We start from the raw sequence: 27,035 nt of genomic DNA, 5'->3' as shown, positions 1-27,035 counted from the left end.
CATAAAGCCCACTGCTGCATAAAATATAAGAAAACGGATTCTATAACAGATACACTGAAATTTATACATTTGATTAGTCTGTACTAGCCACCTTTGGCCTTCATGTTAGATTTCAATGATGAGGCTGCTTGCCAGGAACATGCAGGGAGCCTTTATTTTGTAATTTCTTTTGAGCCATCCAAAGAAGATATAGATCTATGGTCCAATTTTGTTTTGAACCCAAATCCTCCTGCCCAGCTCAGAAGAAACCTGAGATTCCTGAGACCAGTACCAAGGACTTCTGACTGAAGAAATCCAGACCCCCCTCAAGATTCTAGGCTCCTGAGTTATGCCAAGGCTGGCTTAGAATGACACCATCTGCATCCAGTGCTCACTCTCAGGTGCCATGAAAAGAAACCCCTTCTGGATCTGGCTTTAACAACCAAAAAGATTGATTGGTGATAAGTTACAAACTCAGAGGTAAACAGTTCATTGTTTGGCTTGGTTACAGGTACCTGGTCTTCAGGACTCTGTCCAGCTCCATGGCGCCTTCGTCACCCTCACAGCTGGCCCCAGAGGTCCTAGCCCTTTGGTTTGGGACATGTAGATGTGATTATCTGAGCCAGTTAATGGTTGGGGAGTGGGATTTCCTCCAAGATAAGGCTACACAGGGCCCATCCTTAGGGCTGGGGATAAGACTGATCCTACTGCCAACATTTGGCAGCTATGTAAGTACCAGTTAACTGTGAGGCTCAAGGAGTCCCACTCTTGGCCACATTTGTGCTGCAGATATTTACAACTCTTTTTTTGACACATCTGCCTGCATGGTCACATGTGCACACCATCCTATAAGGGTGGTGTCAGCCAGGAATTTCTGTCCACTCAAGGTACTTCCATACCTTGGGCCCTCTTTCCACTTTCTGTCTGTGTGTTTGTCTGAGGTCAAAAAGCAGGGGACAAAAGCAAGCACTGACAAAAAGCAAGTGTCAATACTGTTCTTTGTGAAAACATGACCTCCCTGTGTAGTTTATCTCTCTCTCTGTATTTTTGTGTTTGTGGGTCAGTGTGTAGTTTGTGTGTGGTGTCTGTGATATATGCATACCTGTTTCTGAACATAGTTTATGAGCCTGTGTGTGGATGTATGTGTGTGTAGTTTGTGTGGTTTATGCAACTCTCTATGGGATTTAAAAAAATCTGTACCTATGTGTGTGTCTGTGTTCGTGTGTCTTTTTATCTTGTGCATCTCTGTGTGGGGTCTGTGTGTCTATGTGTGTGTATTCGTGTGTGTGTGTGTGTGTGTGTGTGTGTGTGTGTGTGTGTGTGTACACGTGGTGTGAGAGAGCTTTCCACAAGCATAATCTTGGCTACAGCCTTGGGCTTCAATGGAGCAAGACAAGGAGAAAACAGGAAAGTGGCCAAGTTAATCAACTTTAGCAAAGAACTCTTAAAATACAGACCAGGATATTCACTCAATTTACTTTTTCCCAACTCTTCTTGGTAGAGAAAACCTGCAGCTAGTCCTGAACCACTTCTTGTGAAGTACAGAGCATGCAGAGCGGAGCTAGCTTTCAGAGAAGCGCGGAAGAGGTCCCTTTCTGCAATGACCCTTTCCCACCAAAGGAACCTTCCTTCTCTTGCAGCCCTTGGATTCTGCTCCAAGCCTAGTGGAGCGGCAGCTGGCAGTGAGGTCTGTGGGCGTGGCCGCCGGGGGCCCAAAGGGAGGGGCAACACTCCCGCCCCTTCTCCAGGGCTGCGGCAGCCTTTGAAGAGTTCTCGTCGGTCCCCAGGATTGTTCTTCCTTCACCTTTCAGAGCCATCGGTTTGGACATTAAACTTGGCTCTTGGAGAAAGATCAACAAGTTTGCAGGTAAATCCAAGTGCTTTTACTAGATGGGATTGAGGAGGTGATGAGCCAGCCTATTCCGGGGAGCAGGCAGGCGTTTAAAGAAGTGGAGTGTGGAGTCATTGCTTTTTGAAGCAAGGCAAGTTCCTCTAAGGGAAAATGTGCAAATATTATTTGGTGGAGTAGCTGATGCTAACACACAGCATTTCTGAATTTAACCGGGAGTCTCACATCCGCGTTTGCTCTCGGAGACCTCCGGCTCACTTGGGAGGCTGGATCAAGGGTACTGAGGAGGGGAGTTTGGAAGTGTTCAGACAGTAAATGTTCCACTTGAACTCCAGGGTGGCCTGAGCAGTCAGGCGCTTCTTGGGAATGGAATGCACTGGAGTGAAAACATTAAATCCCTCAAAGCTGCTTCTTTTTCCTCTGGTCACACACAGAGAAATAAATGGGCTTTAATGTAGCCAGCTCTTTTCAAGGACATGGATGTTAAGTACAGGGGTCTGTGTGTGTGGGCATTCTGTGTTTATAGACCAAGACCAGGAGAGGGGACTCAGGACAAGGGCAGATGCTCCTACCCTGCAACCTCATCCCCTGCTCCCAGCAGAATCAAGAGCCCCAGAACCTTTCCACCTCTTGCTGTATAGCTAGTTTCCCAGGGGACTTCAACATGCATAAGACTTTGTGAGAAGCACTAACTGAGAGCAATAGCATGGATTTATGCCATTAGTAGTTATAGGCAACTGATGTTCTACCTAGCCATCAAGGAATTGCCATTCCCTGAGGTTTGTTTGTTGGGAGACCTGAACTGTGCAGAGCAGCAGCTGCTGGTGTTGGAGTGCCTGGGAGCTAGAAAGCATCTGGCAGTACTAACTCTCACTTAAAAACTAGTGAGGATTCAATCTGAAAACAGAGGAGAAAGGTTTGGGTATGCTCTAAAGGATTGCATGAAAACTATTTGTTATTGCAAATTGAGTTTACAAACACTTGAATGCAGTTGTTCACATCAGGTGTGAGGATGGTTTAGGAGCAGAGTTTCCTAAAGTTTTATTGCACTGATTAAAAAAAAAGTATCAATATTGTTCTTGTTCTTTGAGAAAGGATGACTTCTCTGGAGTTAGCTGAGGTCTGAAGGCATCAGGAATTACTGGGAAGAGGGAGACCCTGACTGCCCCTAGAGACCCAGCAGTGCCCCGACCTGGGACACCTGGCTCTTTGTTTCTATATAGGAGTGGCAGGTGACAGGGAAAGTTTTAAGCTGGAAACCAAATGATCAGATGTACATTTTGGAAAGATCACTGTGGGCTGGGTGGTGGGGAGCAAGTAAAGTGTTCAAGAAAGCCCCTGTTGAGTCTCCCTGCTGAGAGGTGCCTGTCTGGCCAAAGCAGGGAGGCACTTGCAGGTGATGAGTTTGCAGGGGAAATGTGACTCATGGGGGGAGTACTCTCAGTTGGTTAATGGTGCGCACTGATGGTGTGATCAGTTGTGGGGGTCCCAGAAAAGATCTAGGAATGACTTCAAACTTTGGGTCCTTTGGGCACCTTTGAGTCCATAGAGACAAGAGGGTTTCTGGACCTAGTGGTCTTGGCTGCTGAAGAGAGCTTGGAGTAGGGGTTGCCCTGTGATGTGAGGATAAGGCCTCTTGGGAGAGGGAAGAAAAGAAGGTTTTAATTTTGTTTTGAACTGGAGATGGGGAAGGTTGGCCTGGAAAGAGACAAGAGATACCAGACAGAGATGCCAGAAAGGTGGGAGGAAGGAAAAGTGGAACTGGAGTAGAGAAGTTGCCCATTTTCCAATTCCCTTGGAAATAGCCTTCGCAGTCCTGATCTCTGAATGCTCCTATGATCAGCCAGCTGCATCCACCTCTACAATTTCTTGGTTGTTGTGTTCCCTATCCCTCCCTCTCTCTCTGTCCAGGTTTGATTACTAATTCTGTCATTGTTTCTCATTGCCTGTCTAGAGAGTGTGCAAAGGCACTTTGTAGAATTGGTGTGGTGCCGCCCCACCTGCCACCTTCAGAAAGCTGGCTTGTTTTAGATTGTGGCCCATGTGCAGGGCATCAGGGCGGACTAAGTAATTCCAGGATAATGATAGTGGGGAGGGATTCCCCTGCCAAAAGCTGGGGTAGCAGAAAGGCCTCATCTGCACTTGGAAGCTCATTGAAGAGGCCAGTCCAAGAGACAGTTGGCAGCGAGGCCGAGTGGTCAAGACCTTCCTAAGCTGTGCATTCGAATGCACCAGTCCCTTTCTTCCCCACAGAGGTGCACTGCCACTGTCCCTAGAGGCCAGGTGAGTGCTTCCTACATCAAAGTACCCCTCTGGCCCTAGGCATAGAGTGAAGGGTCAACCCTGGTTGAGCATTTCTCCTCCCAGGCTTGAAGGAGGCTGTTTAAAATAGGAATTATGTAAGGGTTTAAGAAACCATGCTCTTTGGTCAAATTGTCTAGAAACTTATAACCAAGTTCACATGTAGCAAAATCCATCCGGAGGGGAAAATGATCAGACCCATGGTCTGGATCCTGGCCTGTAATGGGACAGTGGAACTGCCGAGCCTATGATGCCCTCCGTGGGATGCTGGTGTCTCTGCCCAGGACAGCCTGAGGAGGAGACTGACTCCTGGGCGGGCCTCCTTGGACCTATTCACCCCAGGGCTTCACCTGACTATTATGAGGGCTTCTTGAACTGGAAAGTGTGCATCGAATGCACCCAGGTGTGCAAGGGACACAGACACACACCTGAGAACACAGCCATGCCCTCTGAGACCCAGGAACTGCCCTGCACACTGAGCTACCTGGGCAATTCCACACAGAGAGGTAAGCTTTGGGACTGAGCAGTGATGTATGTGGAAGGGAACATGTTTTCTTAGGACATAACATTTTGTTCACAGAAGGAGCGAATTGGCTGGAGGGATTTCTTTTTAACAACAAAGTTTGCTGCAGTCTATATACTCGTTCCTTCTCTCTTCATTATTGTATTAAGTCAAATGACTAAAGAACTTAAAAGAAAAGTAATCTTAATATGTATGAAGAACTTACTTTCCCCATGATTATGTTGCTGCTTCTGTAAAGTCAAATGCCAGTCTTGCATTCATCAGTTTGGGTACTTGGCAAGAGCACCAAGGAGAAGATTGTTTAGGTGTGGCCTTGTTGGGCTGGAACAACAAGGGCAGTTCCTCGGACCCCCTCCTTACCCTTCTGCTTCCTGTTCCTCATGCCTCCTAAATAAATGTTCCATAAATGCCAATAACCCCACCATGTCCAGAAACCCTAGCTTAATTCTTTCAGTGCCATTAGGAAGATCTGGGACTGCCCAGGCCTTGGAAAGGAGTTGGGATGTGCAGGCCTTGGGCAGGACTCAGGGTGTTCAGGCCTGTTTTGAGCATCTGAAAGCACAGCTTTTATTGAGCCTTTTCTTTTTTTTTTTTTTTAACATCTCAGTTGTTGGGTCATTCTCATCCAACAGAACAGTCAAGGATGGCTGCTTACCAGATGGAGAAGCCCAAAAGTAGCATCAGATCCTTTTCCAGCAGTGGCAGGCATCAGGGCTCTGCCCAGTGTCCCCATTGCTGTGTCTTGCACTCAGCACTATGTTTCCATCAGGCCTCTCCATCATGCCCTGGGCACATCTGCAGGAGGAGTGTAAACAGCTGAACAGCACTGCCTGGGGCAGGGTGTGGAGGGGTTGGGAGAGACAAGGGCAACAGAAGGACCTGCAAGAGGGGCCAAGGTCTGGAGGGAGGTAGGAAGAAAGCAGAGACTGCTACAAGACTGGTGGAGAAGAAAGCAGAGCTAGAAGAAGGGTGGACAGCAGCCAAGATGGACAATTCAAGTCAAATGTGAAGGCTGGATGATTCTACTGGGTCTAAGCCATCTATTGCTTTCTTTTTGAAAAGTCACAATTTTTAATTTTTTTCCCTAAAATTTGGTAATGACTTGGTCATTCTGGTGTTATTCTTGTTCAGAAGGTGGTCTTGGCTAAGCCCAGGCTCAGGAGGGTGCCCTGGACCTATTTGGGAGCACAGTGACCCTAGGGTCCTTCTCTTGATTGCAGGTATCTGTTGTAGTCTGTGGTCAGTCTGAAGTGGGCTATCCCGATGTGTAAAGGCCAGGTTCTCCTCTGCACAGTCCTCAGGAGTGAATTCTTAGATGTCCTTGCAGGTCAGGCACATGAGGCCAATGGAACAAAGCTGGGCCCAGACTGTGGATCTAAGGACTGTGGGTCTATGGACTGAGGTGACGGAAGGGTCCCCATGGAGGATGGACTATGTGCTAAGATGTTGGAATCCCCCCAGAAGATAGGCCATGGGTTGGGGAATTGGGTCCCTAAGAGACAGTTCAAGGGTTGGGGTTCCCCAGAGGATGAGTTGCTTCAGAGAGGTGATGGCCCATTGGAACAGGAAGATTTAGAATGTGTTCAGAAGAATTGGATGAAGAATGCATGACTAAGAAAAGGACCTTTGGGTGAGCAGAGCCTGCAGTGTCCCAGAGAAAGCAACAGGAAGTGGGCAAATGTCAGTAGGGGGCACAAGCAGGTGCTGACTTGGGTGAAGAAGCTGCAGGAGTGAACCCAGGGCTTTGACTATGCTGAGTACAAGGTATATCACTGATCTACACCCCCAGCTCACAATTTTCATTTTCCTTTTTTAATTGACATTTTTAATTATAATTATCAGCACATGTTAATTGTACAAAATAATGAGTTTCATTGTGAAATTTCCATACACGCATATAATGTGTGTTGAAAGTATCCACCCTCCCTATTACCCTCTTTTATCCGCCTCCTTCTCCTTCCCGAATAGTCCCCCTACGACATTCATGTTGCCTTTTTTTCTCTTTCTCTAATTCCAACTAACTATGAGAGAAAACATGAAATTCTTATATTTCGGAGTCTCCCTTTCTTCACATGATGATCTCCAGTTCCATCTATTTGCTTGAAAATGACTGACATCATTCTTCTTTTGAGAAGTGTTTGTTGAACTCATTTGCCCATTTGTTGGCTGGAATACTTGTTCTATTGGTATTAAGTTTACTGAGATCTTTATATGTTCAGGATATTAATCTTCTGTCAGATGAATAACTGCCTGGGTGCTTCTAATGTGCCATCTTCTAAAATATTGACATTGACATGGTCCTACAATTTTACTTTTTAAGAAACTGCCAAACTGCTTACCCGAGTGGTTGTATCACTTGACATTCCCATTGGTAATGTTTGACTGATTCGTCTTTTGGCATCCTGGTCAGCATTTGCTGGTATCTCTATCTCAGCCCTTCTGATAGATGCACAGTGATAACTCATCTTAGTTTTTTTTTTTAACATAATGCCAACATCATGACAATTTATTCTGATTATTCAGGATGTGTTATCAAAAAAAATCAGAGCATACACCAATACTTCTATAAACTGAACATAACATATAATAATTGCCTAGTATTCTCTTTCTTTCATTTTCTTTTACATTTCCCTATAGAGGCTCATGATGTAGAATGTTTGCACATGCTTATTTGTCATCTAATATATCTTCCTCAGAGAAATGTCTCTTTATGTCTTTACTCATTTTCTAATTATTTTGACCATTGAATTTTACAAGCTATTTATATATTTGTTATATTTATACTTTGCTGGGTATGTTATTGGCAGATATTTTCTCCCAGCCTGTAGCTTGTCTTTTTGTCTTCCTAATCAAGTCTTTTACCGAGCAAAATATTTTAATTTTGGTGAAGTCCAATTTCTAAAAATTCCCTTTTTGGATTGTGCTTTTAGTGTCAAGCTTGAGACTCATTGCATACTGGCCTAAGATCTTGAATATTTATTTATTTCTAAAAACTTTGTTGTTTAATATTTTATATTTTTGCCTGTGATCCATTTTGAGTTAGTTTTTGCCTGAGATGTGAGACCTAGCTGAAGTTTGTTTGTTTTTTCTGTCTATGGAATATCCAGTGACTCCAGCACCATTTGTTGAACAGATTTTCTAACACTGAGGTGTTTTTGCACTTTCGTAAAAATCAGTTTGGCATATGTGGGGGCATCTATTTCTGGGTCTTTTGTTTGAATTCATTAATCTGTGTTGTCATAAGTTTATCTAAGACAGTTGCTGACTCAGATTCAACTTTTAGACCATGAAGTTAAGTTGTTGGAAATCCACTTGTACCTTTATCCTTGCTAAAACTTCCTCTTCTTGTTTGGGAGTTTGCTGTACAGCCTGCTTGCTCCTCATCTCAAACCCAGTTTTCTTTAAATTAGCTAATCAACAGCTCCCAAGGCAATGCCTGAGGCATGATACCCAAGTGTGACCAAAAGTACAGTCCCACACCCCGCCCCCCATTTCTAGATTTGCCGTAGACCTCCAGCACTCCTAACTCTTTTGAACCTGTGAGTAATAATTTTTACATTTTGATCTTCTGCTTTTTGGTTTTCCTGTCTCATCTGACCTACCCACCCAAATCTACCTTTCCCTTTCTCCGGGCTCCCCTAAAGAGAGGTTATTTGGTCTTAAGGCCATCCGCCAGAGAAAGACCTAAAAAAATGGAAACTCTAACAATAAAAATTACAACACATGTCGTGTCCTATCACTGGTATTGGTGACTGTAGCCCTTAAGTAAATCTTATAATTGGGTGGACTGCTTCCTTTCATTTTATTCTTCTTTTTCCTAAATATTTTAGACATTCTAGACCTTTTGCTATTTTCCTATATGAAAAATAAATTTTAGAATAAGCTTGTTTATATTTGAAAACCTCTTGTTGGAGTTTTGATTGGTGCTGCTTTAAATCTGTATTTCAATTAAGAAGAACTGACATCGTTCCTGAATGGAATCTTCATGAATGGGGTGCCTCTCAGTTTATTCAGATCTTCTTTGATTTCTTTCATCAGTGTTGTGGAGTTTTTGGCATGAGTCATATACATGCTTTATTAGATGCTTATGTAAATATTTAATTGTTTTTGAGCAGTTGTAATGATGTATTTTTTATTTAGGTGTCAACATATTCATTGATAGTAAGTAGAAGTATTACAGAATTTTAAATATTTACTTTGTGTCCTATGACCTTGATGAACTCATTGATTTTTTTCATTTTTTATTTTTAATGCAGAAAATCATGCTATCAGTGAATCAGGACAGTTTTATTTCTTATTTTCTCATGAGTGTGTCTTTATTTTCTTTTCATGCCCCATTGCCCTATTTTTTTTAATCGTACCATTATTGTGACTTTATGGCAATAGTTATAATGTATAAAAATGTATACCATTTTTGTGGTATACAGTGACATCACAGTTACTCTAACTATATATATAAATAGGTGTCTATTAAGTCTACATTGAAGAAAGAAAAAGCAACTGATGATTCACCCCAATCACATTATCAAAGAGATTTTTTTCCCTAAAAGTTATGGCCAATAACAAAAACAAAATTTCAGTTATTCAGCAAATATTTTGAAGATGCAGGAATTACATTGCACATGATACAAAATTTAAAGGTTAATGAGAAGGTCTATGTATTTTAATCTAGATTTCCATGAAATTTACATTATATAATGTTTCACAATACACAGAAAGATGGAAGTAGTGAATAGGTTAAATTACAAAATTTAAAACAATGTCTATAAAATTAGAATTATATTAATATTATCTGCTTAGAATTTTCTGTACTATGTTGAATAGGGGTGGTAAGGGGACATCTTTACCTTGTTCCTGACCTTGAAGTTGTCATCCTCACATTGTACAATTTCAGTTTTAAATGCAAATATTGGAGCAATTAACTCATATGTGGAATCAATAAGATCACACGATTTGTCTTTTGTAGCTTGTATGTGTATATGTATTTCGCTCTTACCAGATGGTGGAAGCATTGCATAAATCTAATTCAATTGCTTTTATTTCACGATTGACACAAGTACATTCTACCACTGTGTGCCATTGACTTACTGATTTGTGAGCTATTTTCAGCATGTGATTGGTTAAAGCAGGGAAATAGCAACAGTAAGAAGGATGTAGTTTTCTCTGCTCAGTTGGGTTTCTTTCAGTGCCAATGTCTTTGTATTTGAAATAAGTTCTGGCTCTATTAGAAAGTGTGGCCTCTTCACTGTCAGTGCTCTGTGTGCATTAATTGCTTTCTGTCACTATAGCTTGTACCTGAGATAATCAACTTACCATGAGAAAAGATTTATTTTGGCTCAAAGTTTCAGAAGTTTCAGTCCATGATCATTTGGCCCTGTTGCTTTGGGTCTGGGGTAGTACATCATGGTCAGAGCATATGGCAGAGAAAAACAGCTCACCTCATGGCCAGAAAGGGAAAGAGACGGGGTTGGGTCCCATCACTTCTTTGAGGCCTCACCTCTTACAGGTTCTACCATCTACCAATAGCATCATGGACTGGGGACCAAGCCTTTAACATACATGGGCCTTTGTGGGAAATTCTAGATCTAACTGTAGCACCAGCCTACTCAACTGTAGACATCCCATACATTACCTGTATTTCCTTTGAGTCTTGCTGAATGCCCACCAGTCTTGGGTCCATGGGAATCCCGTGCTTATGGGGTATTGCGAATGTTGTGTACAAATCAGGGAACAGGGAGTGATGGATGTGTGTGTTGTGCTAACCCTAGCCCCAGCACATTCCTTTGTTTCTCAATGGTATAAATCCTATTCAATCAAAGTGCACAGTGATCCTTGGCTTCAGGACAAAAATGCTTGTTAGTGAACCAGGCTGCTGCAAAACCAAAGGTCCTTGCTGGGTTATGGGAGGCTGGAAAATGTAAAATATAAAATAAAATAGTAATGCTTGAAAGTAGGACACTATAACCTTCCAAGTAGAGTACATTTTCTTATTTTTGTAACAGGTATTATTATTTCAAAGATATTAATTTGCTAGATGCAAAAAGTGTAAAAACCAGAGCGTAGACAAAGAGAAAAAGCCCCCAATCATCTGTACCTTCACCATCCAGAGGTGGCTATGTTTTGGAGGGTGTGTCTTTTTGGTTTTCTGTTCTATGCATGTAACTAATATGTATTTACTTCAACAAAAATATCACAGTGTGCCAGTTGTTATTTTCATATCCATAATATTTCCCAATATCAATAAATATCCCTTTAGAGCATTTTTATGGTTGCACAGTATTTTATACCATGAACATCTCACAATTTACTTACCTAAAACTCTGTTGTTGAATATTCACTTAACCTAATGCTCTCTTGTTGAACATTGCTAGTATGAAATGTACTGAACTGTTTATCCTTGGAGAAAGCATACACTGTTTTCTGTGTGATATTAAAATGGTGGAACACTGGAAGGACCTCTTTATCAGTGACCTTCCTATTGTACTATCCAGTGGTTTGGATTTCCCAAGATGCAATATTCCCAGTCTACTTTTCATCAACAGTAGTTTCTTTCTGGTTTTGATCCTAGAGAGAAGACTGCCAACAGAACATGCATCTAGAGAACAAAGATGGCAGGCTGGCTTCTGGTGCACTGGAGGTGGAGCTACATCAGACATCTGCTCCAACTTGTGCGGGCCCTGGGAGGCTGGGGACTGCCAGACCCACCACCGGAAACTACCAACACAGCTGGACAAACTCCTCAAGCTCCTACCCCAGCCAGGCTGCCGGGCAAAGCCGCTGGGCTCCTGAGCACCAGGATTTGGACTCATTTCTCACAGAAGGGAGGTGAGTTTAAAAAATAATCTATCTTATAAATGTGGAATTCACAACTACTGAACTTCTATGGACATAGGTCCCCTGCTTTTCTTTCTTTTTTGGGGGGGGGTGTGTGTATGGGGGACTTTCTAAAATTTTTGCCAGATCTTTCCAGTATTAGATCATTTTCCTGGCCTATTTTTGGATAAATGATATTTCTAAAATAGGATAAACTTAGATCCAAAGAATAAAAAAAAATAGGAAAGGGAACTTGTGGTATGAAAACTTGCATTTCACATGTTATTTAAAGTACTCCATGGTTTGGGGAATATATATATATATATATATATATATATATATACACACACACACACACACACACACACACACACACACATACAAACACATAAACATATATATCTTAGAACATGCTTTACTTCTATATATATAGCAAATAAATTAGTTGACTATTAGTTTTTCATGTCAGAAAAATCTGGGTTGTCATAAAAATACACATTTTTGATAAATATTTAAATGTTTACTGATGTAAAGGCAATAAATAGTTTTTCATGTCAATGCTTACATCTCAGATTCATAATTTTTGTTTCACATATCCCTTTAATGATAAAAGCAGCATCTTCTGAGTGTCTATGCCTGCCTGCACCAGAACATAGTCATTACCCTGCAAATCTGGGAACCCACATCCCCAGGGGTGATAAATCCTGCTCAGGATGTTGTTGCCAGGGGGCTCCTGCTGATGTGTGCGCTCAGACTTTTACTGCATGTTTGTGCTCTCATTTGAAATGGTAAAACTTCGAGTTGTTCTGCTTGCCCAAAGTGTTTTTAAGATTTATTTATGATGATGCTTATAGCTCTTGTTTGTTTGTTCCAGCTGCTTGCAAAAAATTTCATTATATGAATATACCACTAGTTTGTCTTTCTGCCAGTGGCTAGTACCCTTTCTTCTGGCCTTCCCTGAGTTTTCCTGGTATATCAGCTAATGCTGTAGAACACAAACACACAACCTCATGCCCACCATGTGGGTGGCAGGCTGGGTGGGATGTTTGTCTTGGCTGCACTCTGCATGTGGGGCTGGATTGGCCACTGGCTGATATAGGGGTCCTTCTGGCTGGCTGTGCTCCACTTGCTTTTAATCCTTACCTGGTCATCCCTATAGGTCCCCATGGTTCTGAAGAGGGGAAGCCCCAGAGGATGTACTCCTCTAAACCTATCACCTCAAATCTGCTAACATCTCATTAATAGATAGCAGGATCAGAATGGTACCCCACGTTCTGCCATGGTCACCAAATGTAATACAGGATGCCTAGGAATATTTGAATTTCAGATGAACAAGAATTACTTTAGGAAAAATTACTTATATTAAAAGATCATCTGTATTATTACACTAATTAGAAGGGCTTCTATCAAAAATCAGAAAATAACAAGTACTGGTGAGGGTGTGGAGAAATGGGAACACTGTGCACAGACTGTTGGTGAGAATGTACAGTGGCTCAGCACCATGGAAAGCAGTATGGCGGTTCCTCAAAAAAATTAAAATTGGAATTTTAAATTAAAATTAAAAGTGGAATTGCAAGCTGGACATGGTGGCCCACGCCTGTAATCCCAGTGGCTCAGGAGACTGAGGCAAGAGGATTGTCAGTTCAAAGCCAGCCTCAGCAACTTAGTGAGGCCCTAAGCAACTTATTGAGACCTTGTCTCAAAATAAAAAAATCAAAAGGGCTGGGGATGTGGCTCAGTTAAGTGCCCTTGGGTTCAATCCCTGGTGCCAAACAAAGAAAACAAAAACAAATGGAATTACTGTACTATCATGCAATTCCACATCTGGGTACATATATCCCAAAGAATTGAAAACAGGGTGCTGTGGTTGGTATGTTTGTGTCCCCTACAGAATTCATGAACTCCAACATGACAGTATTGAGAGATGGGCTTTTAGGAGATGATAAAGTCATGAGGTTGGAGCACTCATTAAATGGGGTCGTTGAGCTTTAAAGGAATGGAGAGAACCTAGCTAGGTCCTTTTTGTGCTTCTGCCATATGAGGACACAACAAGAAGGCTCCCCATTGGACACAGAATGTTTATGCCTTGATCCTGGACTTCCCAGTCTCTGGAACTGTAAGAAATAAATTTCAGCCCAAGGTATTTTGTTATAGGAGCACAAATGGATTAAGACACAGGTTATCAAAGAAAGATCTATACATTCCTGTCTATAATAGCGTGATTCACAATAGCCAAAGGTGAAAGCAACCCCAGTATCCAGGTACATGGATGTATAAGCAAAACGTGGCTTATACACATAGTAGACTATTAGCCAGCCTTAAAAAGGGAAGGACATTCTGACACGTATTGCTACATGAGCAACCTTGAGAACATTAGGTTGAGTGAAATAAGCCAAAAGGGAATTCTGTATGGCTCCAGTTATATGAGGTACCCAGAGTCAAATTAATAAGGATAGAACGTTGAATCTGAATTGTGGTTTCCAGGGGCTGTGAGTGTGGCAGGAGGGAATTATTGAATAGATACAGAATTTCAGTTTTGCAAAACAAGTTCTGGAGGTGGATGGTGGTGATGACTGCACAGTATTATGAATGGACTTTATGCCACTGAACAGTTCGCCTTAAAATGATTAGGATGATAAATTTGTTATGTGTATTTTACCATAATTAATAGTAAAAAATAAAAATGAAGTACTTGTAGTTAATTTAACTGGGCCTCTTGTATTTTTATTTGGTAAATTTAGCCTGTTATGCTCAGGATGCACTCCTCAGAAAGACCACAAGTCTTCTGCGGGGCCCAATTTAGCTGATGTTCCTAGGTCACCAGGTCTGGCCTCTGCAAAGCTCCTATTAGAGAAGATGGAGGCTGCCTTGGTCAGGAGGGGAGAAAGAGGTGAATTCAGGGAAGAAGCCTCTCTCCAAATTTCTGGAAGGTCCCACATCCTTCCTCTTCTGGTTAACAGAGGAGGAAGAGCTAGGTGGGATGGAGTGTGGCCGTGGGAGATGCCCCTTTCGTGGGGACACCTGTTGGAGCTGCTGGTGAGCATCTAATTCCCACTGAATCTGCTGAGCCAAGGCCCTGCCTGGGGCCAGTGCACCGATCCCAGCAGAAGAAGAGACAGAAGAGTGCAGGGCACCTTTGGGCCTGAGTGTGCTTGGGCCGTGCCAGTTCCCTGCCTGGTCCAGGCAGTTCTTACTTACTACTCATCTAGCACTCTATGTGTATGTGTGTGTGTGTGTGTGTGTGTGTGTGTGTGTGTGTGTATGTGTGTGTGTGTGTGTGTGTGTATGTGTGTGTGTGTGTACTGATGGTTAAGTGATGATGGATTTGTCTCCTAACACAATCAGCACATGACCCTGCAGGATTATAGGTGAGGAGAGCAGGCTGTGCCCTGCTCTGAGTTACTCCATAACATATAGAACAGCAGTAGTTGTCAGTCTGTGCCTAACCCTGAATTACTCCCCTTTGTAAAGCAGTGGTTTGCCATGAGTTACTCCATTTTGAGCACAAGGGCCAAGGTAGAATGACTCTATATCTTGTTCATACAAGTAAGCAACCACCATCTGCCCACACAAATTGATAAATAACTTATTTGTGCCAACTTATCAAACAAAGGCACACCTAGACACAGGGGCATCTCAAATCATATCAGAAACACCAGACACAGGAGCTTATCAACCTCACCAGATGTAACCCCCTCACCTAAGACCTGTAGAAGGAGGAGTCCACCAAGATTGGACATGGTGTCCTCCTGACCCTGTCACCTGGACAGTTGTCATGAGCCTTGCCCAGGAAAATAGCCACAGTGGCAAACCTCTGGTTCTGTCCCCAGAACCTGTGTGGTTTCTCCTGCCCATAACAACTACACGAGGCCCCCTCTAAGGTATCCTCTGCCTTAACAACTATGAGGAACTGGTTCCTTAAAACCCTTATCTTATCACCTACAGTGATTCTTTGATTTGTATCTGCTCTCTGCCTGTGCACATTTTAATTAATTTATTTATTTAGTGGTGCTGAGGATTGAACTCAGGGCTTTGCATCTGCCTGTGCTCTTGGCACAGTACCCTGTAACCTTATGGTATGGCTGCCTTAACATCTTCTTAGTCTTTCTATGATGTGTGTGTGTATCTTCATGTGAAGGATGATGTGTGACTTGAGTGTTGTAGATGTTAAAAATTAAGATTGGAATGGAATAAAAGAGCTTGTGTTCACTGGGCTTCTGACTATCAGATGACCCATAAGTATTTGGTGAATTACAACCACTGAAAGGGGTGTAGCTTGTGAATCTGTTGTTATTCAATAAATTCCGACATTGTGGAAATACACAATGTGTTTGGTCTGTGTTGATGGCATAGCTTGCTCATGATAGGAGGTGAAAGGAGAGGAATGAAGGGCCGTGGCTCAGGTTGGATAGAGCTGGGTGCGAGGCTGGCATCTCACTGTACTGGACACACTGGACTTTGGATTTACACTTGAAGACCTGGGAACGCTGTGGGCTGAGTCAAGGGGAGAGGACAGAAGAGTCAGATGGCAGTTGGAGGATAGGCAGTAGGACCATGAAGATTTGACAGCCTGTACACTGAGTGCTGTTGCTTCTACTCATGAGAGTCAGAATGAGAAAGAAATGGCAAAGGCTGAAAGAGACATCCGATAGCTGGGACTCCTGGTAGGAAGAGATGGGGTCCAAAGTACCATTGGGGATCTGGTGTGTGCTGTGTGAGTGAGTATGTGTGTGTGTGTGTGTGTGTGTGTGTGTGTGTAGGGTGTGTAGGTGGTAGGCAGAGGGCATCAGGATTGTCCAGCCCCCAATTTTGAGGAAAAGGTTTTGCTGCAAAAAAGCCAGACAAACCAAAATCCAAATTCTTTTTTTTTTTTTTTGCTTTTTTGTACTAGGGATTGAACCCAGGGGCACTTATCCACTGAGCCACATCCATACCCCTCTTTATATTTTATTTAAGAGACAAGGTCTTTGCTATGTTGCTTAGAGCCTCATTAAGTTGCTGAGGCTGGCTCCGAACTCACGATCCTCCTTCCTCAGCCTTCCAGGTCACTGGGATTACAGGCATGTGCCAACATGCCTGGCTGCATTCTCCAAATTCTTTACCTTACTTCTTGTGGCAGATGAGTTTGGGGGCCCTGAGTGTGCCCCTGCCCATGTCTGATGGCTGTGGCAGCTACCTGCTGGAGCAGTCAGATCAGAAGGCTCTCCCAGGCCTCTGTGTCCCCATGTGAGCCTGAAGCGAGAAGTTTCCACCTTCTCCAAGAAAAGGACAGAAAGTGGGTAGAGTGTCAGGGAGTTGGCCTGGGGGCTGTCCCCATTAGGGCAGAAGGGCCCACTGCTGAGTCACAGCTTGACTCACTCCCAACAGGAGTGCTGGGGTAGGGAATGGAGGCTGGGGACCAGCTGACTGGGCTCAGATGGTGGTGCCAACCAGGAGGCAATGGTCATGGCTGAAGACCCCTTTTTTGAGGAGGCCTTCAAGGAGTGGGGCCCCACTTAAGGGTGCCCCCTGTGCCTGCCGGTGTGAACACGCAGGAGCAGCAGCACTTCCAGGAGGTGGAGCAGCAATGAACCAGAAACCTCCAGGCAGCTCACAGCAGAACCCGAGAAAATTGCGTTGGCTCAGTCCAGCCATGGCATGGGCTCTCAGGAGAAGGGTCAGCTGGTATGTGTGTGAGTATGAAGGACACAGGCTGTGACTCACATGTACACCTAGGTAAGCCCCTCAAGCACCCCCCAAATGACACACTCCTGGACATCCATGTGGCTGTGTTGCCTGATGGCTGTGAATGCAGGGTCCCAGCATCGTCTAAAGGTTACTTAAGGGCTTTATTACATTTTCCCTTCTTATTCATGAAAGTAAGTGGAAAATTTGAAAGAACAAATTCTTACTTGAGCCATAAGATGTATAAGTCTTTTAACCCTAGTGCAGGCAAACAAAGTGGGAGTTGTTAGGTATGCAAATCCCAGCAAATCCTTTAGTCTCTGTGGATTTAACTAGTTTATTACAAGTTTGGTTTTGAAGAGAATGAGCAAATCAAACAACGCTGTGAGATGCTTAAAATTGTGTTGAAAAGGTCCCTTGGGGGTATAGGTCAGTCAGCTTTTTATCACTATGATCAAAACACCTGACAAGAACAACTTAGAGGAATAAAAGTTCATTATGGGCTCACAGTTTCAGAGGTTCAGTCCACAACTGGCCCATTGCTCCAGACCTGAGGTGAGGCAGACTATCATGGTAGAAGGGGTGTGTGGCAGAGGAAGGCTGCCCAGTTCATGGCAGCCAGAAAAAAGAGAAAAAGAGAGAGTGAGGATCCAAGGACAAAATATAACTCCCAAGGGCATGCCCCCAGTGACCTTCTTCCTTCAGCCATGCCTGACCTGCCTACAGTTCCCTCCCAGTAGTCCATTAAAATCACACACACCATCATCTTATTCAGCCATAAAGAAGAATAAAATCATGTCATCTGAAGGAAAATGGATAGAACTGGAGAACATTATCTTTGATTATAATTGAATATAATTAATATAATTACGATGAATTTTCAGCTCTCAAAATCTAATCATTTCACCTCTGACCAATCCTGCATTATCTAACACATGGGATATTTTGGGGGATACTTCATATCCAAACCATACAAGGGTGTAATAATATTTTTTTTTTTTTAGCTTTCAGAGAGCAGCTCTCTTGCCACCTGTTCACCTGATGCTTGGTTTAGCGCAGGAATGAAATAGGCAAAGGTAATAGCCTGTGGTGTCCCCTTTGTTCTGGGACTCACAGGAAACCCAGAGTTGATTCCTTGGATCAGTTATGTTATTAACAGTTTAATGAACATATGGATTAGTAAGTGTTATCTTAATGCTGTTAAATCTTTGTGAAACAAGGCAGGATACAGATTTGTAAGAAGCAGGAAGGGAGGATGTATTAGTTATCCATTGCTATGTAGCAAATTACTCCAAAATTTACCAGTGGAAAACAATATATGTGCATTTTCTTGCAGTTTTGTGGGTCAGGAGTCTGGGCATGGTTTAGCTGGGTCCTTTGCTCAGGGTCTTACCAATTGTGAACAAGTTGTCAGTTAGGGACACAGCATCTCAAGTTTCAAATAGGGCAGAATCTGCTTCCATACTCATTTGGTTGATGGCCAGATTCAGCACCTCTTGGGCTAGTGGGCTGACAGCTTCTGTTCCTTGCTTACTCTCAGCTTAAGGCTGCCATTTCAGCAGGGGAGGTATGAGAAACAGTCTCATATAACTGAATCACAGATGTGATACCCATAACTTTAAAAAATATATATATATTTAATTGTAGATGGACAAAATACTTTTTTATTTTTATTTTTTAATTTTTATGTGGTTCCCAGGAACAAACCCAGGGCCTCACACATATGAGACGAGCACTCTACCACTGAGCCACAACCCAGCCCCGATACCCATCACTTTTGCTGCGCTGTAGACTTCCCATCTCCTGTTATTTTTGGTTTCACTGAAAAAAATTAAATGGAAAATTTCAGGAATCAACAGCTCATAAGTTTCAAGTTTCATGCTGTTCTGAGTAGTGTGATCAAATCTCACTGTGTCTCCCCCGAAGGATGTCAGTCACATATCCACACTGTACGATGCCTGCCCATTAGTCACTTGAGAGTCGTCTCAGTTATCAGGTCCATTGCCACTGAATTGCAATGCTTGAATTAATTAAATCACATGTGGTAGCCTGACACTGTCACAATGCCTCCGTCATTCACCCAACTTCATCTTATCACACAGACATTGTATTATCTCACATCATCAAAGAAAAAGGGTGAGTAAAGTACAGTGAGATACGTTGAAGGAAAGACCATTTTCACATAACTTACAGTTTATTGTTATAATTGTTCTACTTTGTTATTATTACCATTGTTAATCTCTTATTGTGTCTAATTTGCAAATTAATCTTTATCATAGACATGTATGTATCAGTAGTATATACAGGGTTTGGTACTCTCTGTGGTTTTAGGCATCCACTAAGGGTCTTGGGATGTATTTCTTGTGGACTAGGCATGAATACTTTATTGTGTCTGATAGAAATGTGTCACTAGGTTCAGCTAACATCCAAGAGGATGAGATTAAACAAGAGTGTGAACACCAGGAAGCAGTTTATTGGGAGCCACATCAGATGCTCCCTACCTCAAAGATGAAGGGTAATGGGGGAAAAGTTGTGAAAAATTTTGCAATACTATAAAGATTACTGTTGTCTTCTATGGGAAGCCAAGGGATGTCTGGGACCTTTCCAGGTTATCTACATCTTTTTATTGTTTGCAACTGATTATAAAACTGATAATAAAGCAAATTATTCTCATCTCTTGAAATAAAATTGCACTGTGACTGTGGGATGTATTGTCCAGTTATGCACCAATTTGTAAATTCAGTGCAGGATTCTTAATTGTCCATATATGTGTGGTTCTTTGCATCTTATTGGTTTCTTGTAATTAATAATGTATTTAATGGCAAGTTAAAGAAAATACTTGACATTCAATCATCAGTGTGATTAGTCATGATTTTTATCTGATTTTGACAAAGGTCTTCGACTACAGGGAATCAACAACAAGAAGAGAAAACAGACTTCCCTCTAGTGGTAGCCTGACCCTTGGCTTTGAGACCTTGGGCTCCTCTGTATCTCCAGTCCCAGAAATCTGATGGATACTTCTCAGGGCTGCCCTCTGTCTGACCTGGCTGGGGACTTTGATCCCTTTACTGCCTGAGTACACCTAATCTAAAGAAATAATTCTATCCATAATTGTAATGACGTAAAACAAAATTTCTAAGTTCAAGATGAACCCTTTTTTGATCAATATGTAAATTTTCTTCATAAACAAAGTAAACACGATATTTTACATGCCCCCCCTTTGGCATTCTCTTTGCTGAATTAATATAGCAATTTTGAATCTCAAATCTCAGATAAGTTTTTATTGATGTTCCCTTTTATCTTAAAACAGCATGCAGGAAATAATAGATAAATACAATTGGCTGTCAGACTGAAAAACTTAAATTATATACTTTTGGTCCATGTTGTATAGAAAGATTTATTTCTGATTAATGGAAATGCATTTTTTTTCTGCAAGTCAAGGAAAATAATTTATCTTAAAAATTTCCATTTCAAATTAATTGATTACCTTTCAGTTTTCCACTTAGCAATAATGTATTTAATGGCAAGTTAGATAGGGAAGAAAATTTGAGAGAATTCTTTAAAGTAAGATAGGGGCTGGGGTGCTCGCTTCGGCAGCACATATACTAAAATTGGAACGATACAGAGAAGATTAGTATGGACCCTGAGAAAGGATGACACGAAAATTCATGAAGATAGGGGCTGGGGTTGTGGCTCAGCAGTAGAACACTCCCCTAGCACCTGTGAAGCCCTGGGTTTGATCCTCAACACCATTTAATTATAAGTAAATAAAATAAAGGTATTGGGTCCAACTGTAACTAAAAAATAAAATATAAAAAAAATAAGATTAAGTAAGATAAATTATTGTAAGACAGCATTTACATCTGTTATGAATTGGTGACTATATTTTATTATTGCAAAGCAAAAATGTATTGCTTAAATTTGGAAATTGATTGAAAAAAATGACCATAACACAATAATTGCTATCCATTTGCATTTAACTGTATTTACTTCTAGTTTTTTTTAATGTCTTTTTACATAGTTGTGCCCACAGTATAAATCTTATTTTGTCATTCTTTTATGTCACAATGCATTGTAAACAGTGTTGTTTGCATAATACTCAACACTATTATCTTATGTATTTTAATTATATATTTTAATAATTTTTTACAAAAATAGCATGTAGATCTATTAGTCATGTCAAATAAATTAAATTATGCACCACTAGCACAATCAAGATATGGAGCATTTCTATTATTTCACTTCTATCCCCTCCATGTCTCCACCAGCAACTTGTAATCACTGATTGGTTTTCTGTCACTATACTTTTACCTTTCCAAGCATATCACATCAGTGGACCCATTCTATTACTTAGCATAATGTTAAATTCACTTATTAGTTCAGGTATTTTACTGGGATTTTAATTTTTTTCCAAGTAGACAGTCATATCTGTGAATAAAGAGTATTACAAATCAACACCCAAAATCAATTGTCTTTATGTATTCTAGTAATGAGTCATCTGAAAATAAAATTAAAAAAAATTCCATTCACAAAAGCATCAATAATCAAATTTATAGGATTAAACTTAATAGAAGATATAAGTGAGAAGATATAAGTGTGAGATATAACTAAACAATAAAAAATATTACTGAAGGAAATTAAAGAAGATTTAGATTCATTGAGAGACAGTCAATGTTTATGGATTAGAAAACAACAATATTAAGATGACCCCTACCCCTGCCATTGATCTATGAATTCAATAAAATCCCTAAAATAGTAACTTACTACACAGGAACAATTTCATCAAAATGGCAAAATAGAAAGTTCCATGTTCTTGTTCTCCTACAGAAATGTTGGAAAACAAGCAGAATCTCTCAGAAAAAAAAATTGCCAGAACTCAGAAAACCAGTTAAAGACTTTAGCAACCAAGCAAATGCTGAATCAAGTACAAGATAACTGGGAAATGATAGGAAAGTTTGTGGCATTTTTACTTGTACTTTTCTCACTCCTTACTCAGCATGATGGCAATCAGAAGATGGCAGACTAATCTTAGAATTAGTCCCTAGTTTGAGAGGGAGAAGATTAGATCTTACTTGTAAATTATTGTGTGTTTCTGTTAAACTTATATGGGGGATAACTGAAGGACTGACACAAGATCCTTTTTTCTGTTTTGGCTATCTCAGAACACAGGCTGAAAAAGTGGTGGTTATTGCTTGAAAACTCTGAGGGAATCTGACAAATTACAGATGCCTGGGCAGAAGCTTACAAATTGAGAAATACAGTAGATTACTTAGCTCTGGAAGCAAAATCTGGGGCAGTTTCCTTTGGAAATGGATATATCTAAAAGTATTCATGTGAGTGATGGAATTTAGAAAGCCACATATGTGATCAAGGCAAGATGCATGCTCAAAAAAAAAAAAAAAACCATAAAAGACCCTACTTTCCCCTAGTTTCAGCCTTATTTCCACAAATACAATATATGGAAAAATTCTTTGGTGGAGTCCCAGCTAAGTTTCAATGGAGTATCCTAGTGAAGAGCCAATCTGAAAAGACTGGAAGAAATTTTTAATTCTGTCTTCTGTGGATTTTTCTTGTTTTTCTGTTTTTTTTCTTTCCAAAGCTGTTGGCATCAGGGAAATATCTGTCAAAAGATGAGTTGAACATGAATGAAGGAACAGAGACCATACATGAAAAGGAATACTGCTCTCAGAAAAAAAATGTTTGAAAATGTATCTAAACATTTTCAATGTACTGCTGAAGCTATCAGTAATATAATAATAATAAGTATAATTTCAATAACAAAAGAAACTACAAAGCATACAAAGAAACAGGGAAGTATAGCCCACTCAAAGGAACAAGGTAAATTGATAGACATTATCCCAGAGGCTGTTTAGATATCAGATTATCAAAGTCTTTAAAACAACTATCTTAAAAATGCTCAACTAGCCACAGGGAAAAAATAGCAAATAGGAAAAGGAAATAAGGAACATACTCTATCAACATAAATAATGATATCAGCAAAGGTGTAGAAAGTATAAAAAAGGAATTGAGAAGAAATTCAGAGCTTAAAAGTACAATAATTGAAATGAAAAACTAAGTAGAAGGGTTCATAGTGGACTGGAAAAGGAAGAAGAAAGGATCAACAAACATAAAGATAGAACCATTGAAATTATCTAGTCTGGGGAGTAGAAAGAGAAGAGACCGAAAAAAATGTGTATAGAGCCTAAGGGATCTGAGGGGAACCATTAATTAGAACAATTTAAATATTATAGGAGTTCTAAAAAGGAGAGGGAGGGAGATGGAGAGGGAGCCAGAACAAATATTTAAAGAAATAATGGCAGAAAATCCCCCAAATCTGATGAAAAAACATGAATCTACATATCCAAGGGTCCTCACAAATGCCAAATAAGGTCAACTCAAAGAGATTCATAGTAAGACACATTGGAATCAAATTTTTGAAAGCCACAGGCCAAGAGAATCTTGAAAGCAGCAAGGAAGAAGTAAATTGTTAACATACAGGGATCTTCAATTAGATATGCAGCTAATTTCTCACCAGAAACTGTGAAGGTCAGAATGCAATGGGATGACATATATAAGGTGTTGAAAGAAAAATTCTATATGTGGAAAATTCCTTAAAAATTAGGAATAAATTAAGACATTACTAAGTAAACAAAAGCTGAAGGAGTTCATTACCATTAAGCAGTCCCTACAAATATTACTTAAATTTTTATTTTTTTGAAGGGCTGGGGATTAAACACAAGGCCTTGCCTATGATAGGCAGGAGCTCTATCATTGAGCTACATCCTCAGTCCTAAAAAAATTACTAGAAGAAGTCCCTGAAGAAGAAATGAAAGTATACTGGACAACATCTTGAATTCTAAAGAAGAAGGAGAAAAGAAGAGGAGGAGGAGGAGAAGGAGGAGGAGGAGGAGGAGGAGGAGGAGGAGGAGGAGGAGGAGGAGGAGGAGGAGGAGAGCATTGGTAAAGGAATCCACATAGGAAAATGTAAAACACAATATAAAGTATGTTTTGTACATAATTTATCCTTCCATCTGTTTTAAATGACAACTGCATGAAGCAGTAATTATAACTATATTCTAAAGGAATACAATGTATAAAATATAGTTTATAGCCTATAATAATATAAAATAGGTGAAAACGAACATAATTATTTAGGAGAAACTGCAACAATTAGTTGGCATTAATTCTAACTAGATCATTTTAAGTTAATATGATAATTGTAATCCCATCATCATCATCATCAGCAGCAGCAGCATCATTATCAACAACAGCAAAAAAAAAGGTTTTTCATCTCTTTTTTTGATACCCAAATATTTTATTTTCTTTGATGTTATTGTGAATGGGATAGTTTTTCTCATTCCTCTTTCAGTGGATTCATCATTGATGTATAGAAACACAATTGATTTGTGGGTGTTAATTTTATATCCTGATACTTTGCTGAATTTGTTTATGAGTTCAAGAAGTTTTCTGATGGAGTTTTTTGGGTCATCTAAATATAGGATCATGTCATGAGGAAGTAGGTACATTTTGAGTTCTTCTTTTCCCATTCACATCCTTTTAATTTCTTTCTTCTGTCTAAATGCTCTGGCTAGAGTTTCCAGGATATGCTGAATAGAAGTGGTAAAAGAGGGTATCCCTGTCTTGTTCCAGTTTTTAGAAGGAATGCTTTAATTTTTCTCCATTTAGAATGATGCCTTGGGTTTTGCTTGAATAGCTTTTACAATGTTGAGATATGTTACTACTATCCCTAGTTTTTCTAATGCTTTGAACATGAAGGGGTGCTGTGTTTTGTCAAATGCTTTTTCTATATCTATTGAGATAATCATGTGATTCTTTTCTTTAAGTTGATGTGATGAATTACATTTATTGATTTCAATATATTGAAACAAGCTTGCATCCTTGGGATAAACACCACTTGATCATGGTGCACTATCTTTTCAATATATACAATTTGCCAGTATTTTATTAAGAAATTTGCTTCTATGTTCATCAGGAATATTGGTCTGAAATTTTCTTTTCTTGATTTGTCTTTCTCTGGTTTTGGTATCAGGTTGATACTAACTTCATAGAATGAGTTTGGAAGCTTTCCCTCCTTTTCTAATTCATGGAATAATTTGAGAAAGATTGGTATTAGTTCTTTTTTGAAGGTCTGGTAGAACTCAGCTGAGAATCCATCTGATCTTGGCTTTTCTTTCTTGGTAGGCTTTTGATGATATCTTCAAATTAATTGCTTGAAATTAATCTGTTTAAATTTTCTATGTCCTTATAATTCAATTTGGGCAGATTGTATGTCTCTAGAAGTTTGTCAATGTTTTCAAGATTTTCTATTTTATTGCAGTATAAATTTTCAAAATAGGTTCTGATTATCATATGTATTTTAGTAGTCTCAGTAGTGATATTTATTTTTTTAATTGTGAACTTTAGTAATTTGAGTTTTCTCTTTCTTTTTGTTAGGGTTTATCAATTTGTTATTTTCTTAAATAACCAACTTTTTGTTTTGTCAAATTTTTAGATTTTTTTCTTTTGTTTCAATTTCACTGATTTTAGCTCTGATTTTAATTATTTCCTATCACCTACTATGTTTGGTATTGATTTGTTCTTCTTTTTCTAGTGCTTTGAGATGTAATGTTATATCATTCATTTAGTGATTTTCTATTCTTTTAATTAACGAGTTCAATGTAATGAACTTTCCTCTTAGCACTGCCTTCATAGTGTCCCAGAGATTTTGATATGTTGTATCCTCATTTACCTCTAAGTATTTTTTAAAATTTTATCCCTGATTTCTTCTGCTATGCATTCATCATTCAATAGTGCATTATTTAACCTCCAGGTAAGAGAAGTTTCTATTTTTTATTTTATCATTGATTTATAATTTCTTTCCATTATGATCTTATAGGATGCAAGGTATTACCTCTATTTTTTGTATTTGATACGAGTTGCTTTGTGACCTAAGATATGGCTTATTTTAGAGAAGAATCCATGTGCTGCTGAGAAGAAAGTATATTCGCTTATTAATGGATGAAATATTCTATATATGTCTGTTAAGTCTAAATTATTAATTGTATAACTTCTTCATTTAGTTTTTGTTTGGAGGATCTGTTCAGTGGTGAGAGAGGCATGTTAAAGTCACCCAGTATTATTATGTTGTGGCCTATTTTCTTCTTGTATTTGAGAAGAGTTTGTTTGTTCTACATAGATGCTCCATTGTTTGGGGCATAAATATTGACAATTGTTATGTCTTGTTGTTGTATAATTCCTTTCAGCAGTATGAAATGTCCTTCTTTGTGTCTTCTGATTAACTTGGGCTTAAAGTCCACTTTATCTGATATGAGGATAGAAACTCCTGCTGTTTATGAGGTCCATCTGAATGATGTTTTTTTCTATCCTTTTACCTTCAGTCTGTGAATGTCTTTGCCTATGAGGTGAGTCTCTTGGAGGTAGCATATTGTTGGATTTTGTATTTTAATCCATTATGCCAGATTGATGAGTTTAGGCCATTTACATTCAATGTTATTATTGAGATATAATTTTTATTCCCCATCAATTTTGACTTATTTAAGTTTTTAATTTGAATTTGTTTCTCCATTGAGTCACTATTCTTTTAATGTAGTTCTTCCCTTTGCTGTTTTTTGCTTCTTCTTTATGAAATATCTTGTTGAGTATGTGCTGAGGGCCATTGCCAAGTAGGAATGACGCATTGAAATTTCCTTGCCAGCGTACCCCATGTTAAATGGAAATTTGCTATGACATTGCATGTGTCTTTGAGAAAGGTGACCCTGCTCAAGGACCAGGGTGGATCCAGGTTTAAGGTGTATCCTGCAGGTTTAAGGAAGTATCCTGCTCCTTGGGTTTAGGGCATTCCCGGTTTAAGACAAGTTTAAGGCGTTCCCGGTTTACGACAATCTG

At 40.0% G+C, this 27,035-nt stretch overlaps 1 protein-coding gene and 1 non-coding gene across 3 annotated transcripts in view; both read left to right on the top strand.

Moving 5' to 3' along the window:
• Positions 1 to 1,488: 1,488 nt before the first annotated feature.
• The window catches only part of Oca2 (OCA2 melanosomal transmembrane protein), a 338,081-nt gene continuing 312,534 nt past the window's right edge, over positions 1,489 to 27,035 (top strand). The window contains exons 1-2 of one of the 2 annotated variants that reach the window (XM_078049109.1): positions 1,489 to 1,846; positions 11,221 to 11,477. In XM_078049109.1, coding sequence (XP_077905235.1) covers positions 1,580 to 1,846; positions 11,221 to 11,477 — 524 coding nt within the window. In that variant the 5' untranslated portion in view covers positions 1,489 to 1,579. The remainder of the gene's footprint in view (positions 1,847 to 11,220; positions 11,478 to 27,035) is intronic. The other variant, XM_005316964.4, reaches the window with a different exon arrangement.
• On the top strand, positions 20,711 to 20,820 carry LOC120886954 (U6 spliceosomal RNA). The gene has a single exon (XR_005730139.1). It is a non-coding gene; the product is annotated as a U6 spliceosomal RNA (small nuclear RNA).

This window comes from Ictidomys tridecemlineatus, chromosome 5 (genome assembly GCF_052094955.1).
Source record: "Ictidomys tridecemlineatus isolate mIctTri1 chromosome 5, mIctTri1.hap1, whole genome shotgun sequence".
Classification (NCBI taxonomy): Eukaryota; Metazoa; Chordata; class Mammalia; order Rodentia; family Sciuridae; genus Ictidomys; species Ictidomys tridecemlineatus.
The sequence above is the reverse complement of the archived record's forward strand: the minus strand, read 5'-3'. Positions and strand labels throughout refer to the sequence as shown.